At 44.6% G+C, this 6000-nt stretch overlaps 1 protein-coding gene across 5 annotated transcripts in view; it reads right to left on the bottom strand.

Annotated features, from left to right (window-relative positions):
- Nucleotides 1–2232: 2232 nt before the first annotated feature.
- Nucleotides 2233–6000, bottom strand: part of Ndrg3 (NDRG family member 3) — a 56836-nt gene continuing 53068 nt past the window's right edge. For 3 of the 5 annotated variants that reach the window (XM_047540100.1, XM_047540103.1, XM_047540101.1), the window contains 2 exons: nt 4959–4997; nt 2233–3877 (listed from right to left, as the gene is read on the bottom strand). In XM_047540100.1, the coding sequence (XP_047396056.1) occupies nt 3696–3877; nt 4959–4997 (221 nt within the window). In that variant the 3' untranslated portion in view covers nt 2233–3695. The remainder of the gene's footprint in view (nt 3878–4958; nt 4998–6000) is intronic. The other 2 variants (XM_047540102.1, XM_047540104.1) reach the window with 1 other exon arrangement.

Raw genomic sequence — 6000 nt, 5'->3', positions numbered from 1 at the left:
TATATATATATATATATATATATATATATAGTTGTAGATGGACACAATGCCTTTATTCTTATGTGATGCTGAGGATCAAACCCAATGCCTCACATGGGCTAGGCAAGCACTGAGCCACAACCCCACCCCCAACCCCCAATGTTTTCAAAAGCACTCTAGGTGATTCTGATGTATGCCTTAGCTTGAGAATCTCTGGTGCAGGACAAAGAATCTACAGAATTACACTGCCCACAGCTCATTAAAAAATTAATACAGCTACCTGCTGCCTCCCCCTCAAGGTGCCTGGTACTCCTGGAGACAGCTGCTCTTTAACACAAAATTTTGTATTATACTGAACTGCTCTTAATACAGTTCACACTCTGCAGACTTTTCTGGCAACTTGCCAGTTAGAGCTCACTTCTGCTGATCCCTGGGTCTCTCCCTTGCTCCTAGGGAAGGCTGGTTTGATACATACCTCTGCAGGGACTTGGTAACAGAGCTGAAAGAGCTAGAGCAGAGGGGCATCCTTTGTTTTGGTACTGGGGATTGAACCCAGAGGTGTTTAACCATGGAACCACATCCTCAGCCCTCTGAATTTTTTCAGACAGGGTCTCAAAAAATTGCTGATGCTAGTTTTGAACTTGGGATTCTTCGGCTTCAGCTTCCTGAGTTGCTAGGATTATAGGCATGTGTCATCACACTTGGCTTACCCATGTATTTCTTTATCTGGCTGTTCATCTATATCCTTTTTAATAAACTGGTAAACATCTTTTCCTGAGTTCTGTGAGCCATCAAACCAAATGGCCAAACCTACAGAGGTAGCTGTGGGAATCTGATTTGTATCCCAGTTGTACAGATGAGTAACACGGGATCTACTATTTCCAACTGGCATGTGAAGTGGGGGTTCAGCTTGAGGGACTATAGAGTCTGCACTAACTCTAGATAGTGTCACACCTGAATTGTAAGGTACCTAGCTGGTGTCTAGACTGTTAAGAGAATTAATTGGTTTGGGGAAAACTTCACACATTTGCTCACAGAAGTGTTGAATGTAGTACAGGAAACTTTCCCATAAAGTCAATTATTCGTTTTGTGACCATTTGTAAACTAACTCTGGGTCTGTTTTTGTATTCATAAACTGGAAATAGTATGTATTTCACTGGGTCAACAGAAGACAACTTATTGGAAGGTGCTAAGGGCCTTGTCTATGAAAGGTGCTCAAAGAAAGGTAGAATAAAACATAAAAATGCATTGATTCTGGAAGAACTAGAAACTAGTTTTTCAAGTTAGGTGACTTTGGTCAAATCTCTCAACTTTCCTGAATTGTTCCTTGTCTGTAAAACAGATGCACCCATTTTGCAGGGCTGCCATGAGAGTTTGATGAAGTATGTGGGCTTTCCCCCGCCTTTTTTGGTGCTGGGTTTCAAACATGCCAAGAATGCACCTTACTGCGGAACTACATCCCCAGGCCCCCTTTCCCCACCATTCAGTCAATTCATTCATTCAGAGACAAGGTCTTGCTAAGTTGCCCAGACTAGTCTTGAACTTGTGATCCTCCTGGCTCAGTCACCTGAGTAGCTAGACTACATGCCAGCATGTACCATTGCAACTGTCTTGAAATTATTTTTTTTAAATATATTTTTATTGTCAATGGACCTTTATTTTATTTGTAATATGTTGTGCTGAGAATCTAACTCAGTGCCTCACATGCTAGGCAAGTGCTTTACTGTCTGAGCCACAACCCTAGTCCCTTGAAATTTTTCTTTTTCTTTTTTTGGTGCTAGGGATTGAACCCAGGGCCTTGTGCTTGCAAGGCAAACACTCTACCAACTGAGCTACATCCCTAGCCCCTGAAATTATTCTTGATGGGTGCAAATTCAGCCACTTATGGAGAACATCATCCTGGTCTCTCATGGGGACCCCAGAAAAGTAGTTGCAGATTATTACCTGATAGGTGGGATGCAGCAATTCCACATTGGTGTGGAGCCAAGATGTGCAATGCCTTTCCCAGACCTCAGCTTCTCCTCCATCAACAATAGCATTGAAATGGACATGGATTCAGTCCAGGCTGGGCTTACTAGTTGTATGACCTTGGACAAATTATCCCAAAGCTTCATATCCTCCCTATAAATGGACAGTGTCACTGGGTGGGATAAATGATCATGAATGTGAAAACATAGAGCAGAGAACCAGCGCACAGTTATTCAGCCACTCCCTGAGCCCCAGTGAGTGGCTTGAGAAAAATAACACCAGCAATCAGGTAACAATGACACATATACAGCTTTATTAATAATTTGTAAAAAGTTGTACTCTGGCAGAGTGATGCATTCCTTATCTTAGCAGAAAGCAAACAATGTGTCTGAAAAGTCTCTTCTTCAAGATTCGGAACTGTGTAACCCTGAGCTTGCATCTCATGCTTCTGAGAGCTGGGCTCCTGCTTATGGCATGGATCTCCACAATTACCTCACCCTTCTCCTATTGGTGACACCCTTGCTGACAGCAGACTGGAGGCTACAATTTTACCTGGATGTGGCTTCCCTTACAGACTGGGTGCCTCCCTTCTACAAAAAGGGAGTTCGTAGGATTAAGACTCTTTCTCAGAAGTGGGTTCTACATCCATTTTGTTTGGTTTCCAGGAGTTTGCTGAAATCAAGGCTACAATTACTCAACATGAAACTGTGTTAATGACTGTTGCTCTTCCCCCTTTCACGTCCTCACCATTGACATGTTTAAGCCATACCTCTCCCTTTTTTGGGACTGAGGAATGGAGAACCACTCTTCATGGGAGGCACTTCTTGTAGATGTGATGTCTGATAAGTGGTAACAGATGCTCAGCAACAGCGGTTTTGCTCTGCAGAGCGGAGGCCTGGTATTTTGTTTTCCATCTTTCTGTACTGAGAGTTCAGTAATTAAGCTACTCCTTGGGACTAAACTCCCTGTTTTGTCAGAACCTCATTGTTCATGGGGTTCCAGCAGGATAGATCCCTCCCTTTTTTTACAGGATGCATTGTGAATCCATTTGGACAAAGGGAGGTGGCTGTCCACTCTGCCTACCTCTTATGTGACAGGCAGCACTTCTGCTATTGGTCACAATCAATCACTGGTCCAAACAGTAATTATGCTTTTCCACGTTCCTCAGAGCTGCTCTCTTCAGAAATCACTCTGCAAATCTTGTTGACCAATTTGGAACCAAAAGAGAATCTAGTGGCTTACCCCACTTAGATATCTGTTCTGAACATTTCCCTTAAAAAAAACCATTGGGAATGCAAAAAAAAAAAAAAAAAAAAAAAAAAAACAAGAAAAAAAAAAAAGTCCCTTTTTCTGTTTTTGCAGAAGCGCCACAAGGAAGCATGTCTAAAATCACAGAACTATGCACACACAAACACAGACACGCGTGCTTGCACACACATGGAGTTGGGAATCAAAGAATCTTATCAGATACATCGTTAGGGGAACATAGGAAAAGCTGGCAAGAGAAGATGTAGAGATTGGATCAGCTAAAGATGCTGGAATGTTACAGTAATGGCATGGATGTGGTTCTTGGAAGATACAAAAAAAGGGTAGGTGGGCGGAGAATGATAAATCCAGGCTACTAGGAGAGGTTCAGTGGCCATGCATGAGTTAAAGATAGAGGAGGCCAGTTTACAGGATGAAATGTTATATTATGGAGTGTCGTCTGAAGAAGGGTAGACTTGCATGGTCCGGGGAGGAGCATCTGCTTAGCAGGACACCTCCATGGTCTGGTGTCTGTCCAGGGCATCAGGGGACTCACAGGATTCTTGAGTTCCATCTGACTGATTGCTGGTGACAGACCGGCTGAAGGGACTTTCTCCAGAGCCAATGCTACTCGAGGTTGAGTGTGTTCGGGATCGGGCGAGCCTGGTCATGCTGGCAGATGGTACTGTAACAAAGAACCAAGAGAACTAGAAGATGGAGCCCTGGTTAAACTCAGTTAATCTACATATTTCGCCAAAGCCTTTATGTTTAGCTTTCCCAACCCACTTACAATGACAATCAGGACAAAAGACAGCCACCCCCATTTTGTAGTATTTGCTCTAGATTAATGACTGAATGCAAGGCCACTCTAATCCTCTGGGTTTGGTTGGACTAGCTCTTCTGTCACAGTAGAATAAAGGGAAGTCCTAAGATCAGAGTAGAGACTCTTAGCTGTGCCCACACCATTCAGTGATAAGGAGGGAGGCTTTGGGAACCCATTCAGGTAACCAAAACCTGCAGTACATGCAAGACTAAACCAAAACAAAAGAAAGACAAACCACACAAATATGAAGGTGTTTCACAAACACAGTGCAAGCCCGATACAACGAGACTACCATCCGTGTCCACAGGCTGCCCTGGCTGTCTAGGGTATGCAGAAGGCATGGGTGGAGGCCAGGGTAGGTAGGATGGAAGCAATCTCTACCCAGGGATGAGGCAAAGATTGCCTTGGAGGGAAGAGCTCTGGGGAGGTTTAATTCAGACTCCTGTTCTGCCACTGCTGTGACCTGAACATTCTTCTAGCTTGGCCTGGACAGGACCTTACCTGGCCTAAATTCCCTGCTTATCATCCTAAGGCACTGGCCACCACCCGGCTTTCATTTCAATGCTGGAGTCAAAAGATGCCATTACCTGAGGAGTTCTCTGGACATTTCTACCTAGAGTCAAGGGTGCCTTCAATTCCCATGTCTGGGGGTTACCTCAAAGATCAGTAGGTGGTGGTACAAGAGGGGCCTTGCCTATTAAGTGTCAGTTGCTGCTATGACCCTCAATTTAGGAAGATGAGAGAATTCCTAGGCATTATAACTGGATCCTTTCTTCTCCCTAGGACACCAGGGTTGGACGGTTAGGCTAAACCTCTTGGAGCACAATGAGCCACGTTCTATCAGGCTCTCACTGCACAGAAAAATCGCGGACATGCTGCAGGCAGCCAATGCAGCCAGGAGAGCATGGCAGGGGACAGGTAGGGCCAGCACAGAGGAAGGTACCTGACTCAGTGCTGAGGTGACTGAGTTGCACATACGGGACTGGAAGCAGGATGGACACAGGAAGAGGCAGGTTAGTGGTCTAGAGTGCCAAGTAGCAACCCTGGCTGCCTAGTAGACAGACAATATTCTAAGCAAGGGATCAAAGTTTATTTTATGGTCCCAGAGAGGAAGTGTTATGGTCCCAGAGGTTGAGTGTTGCTTTAGTATAATCTTGGATGCCATTTTTCTCAACCAGACAAAGGCAACTATTTTCCCCTCCAATTTACACAGTCACCCTGCTTTGGATCAGAAATGAGCTGCAAGATCAGCTGTTTCTTAGGAAGGGATAAGAATAGGTTAGGAGGGGATTTCTGCTCCTCCCAGTGAGCTAGAGGGCCATGGGTATGGGCTCGGTTGGTAGCAACTCAAGACAGACGACAGAGTCACTCTAGACAAGACACACATGGTCTGCCTGACAGGTACAGGGCTATATCCAGGTCTAGCTGCCCAGAGCAGCTGCCCAGGCAGGTCACGAATGGCCATTATCCACACTGATACCAAAGATGGGGAAAAATCACCCAACTGGGTAAAGAGCTCTGTACCTGGGTGAAAGGGTTTTCCTTCTTATGACTGCAAGAAAGGAGCAAGTGAATTTTTTGCAACAAGACTCAAGGGTCTTGGGCTGGGGAGATAGCTCAGTTGATAAAGTGCTTGCCTTGCAAGCACAAGGCCCTGGGTTCAATCCCCAGCACCGCAAAAAAAAAAAAAAAAAAAAAAAAAAAGACTCAAGGGTCTCACAATATATGAGACCAGGACAGCAGTATATGATATGGACACATCCTTCACTTGCTCTAATATATCCTCCAAGTTCAACTCTTGTGGAAGAATAGATTTCACTGAGGATACTACCCTTTTCTTCTGGAGTCCCACTTCTGTTTCTCTAGGTCAGGAGTTATTAACTAGCTGAGTTCAAATGCAAGTTGTAACTTCTGATTAACAGTTAGGACAGCCTAAGCTTCAGTAGTTAAAACTGTGGGCTCTGCAGTAAGACTGCCAAGGTCTG

Source organism: Sciurus carolinensis, chromosome 2, assembly GCF_902686445.1.
Source record: "Sciurus carolinensis chromosome 2, mSciCar1.2, whole genome shotgun sequence".
Lineage (NCBI taxonomy): Eukaryota > Metazoa > Chordata > Mammalia > Rodentia > Sciuridae > Sciurus > Sciurus carolinensis.
This window is presented reverse-complemented; position numbering and strand designations above follow the sequence as displayed.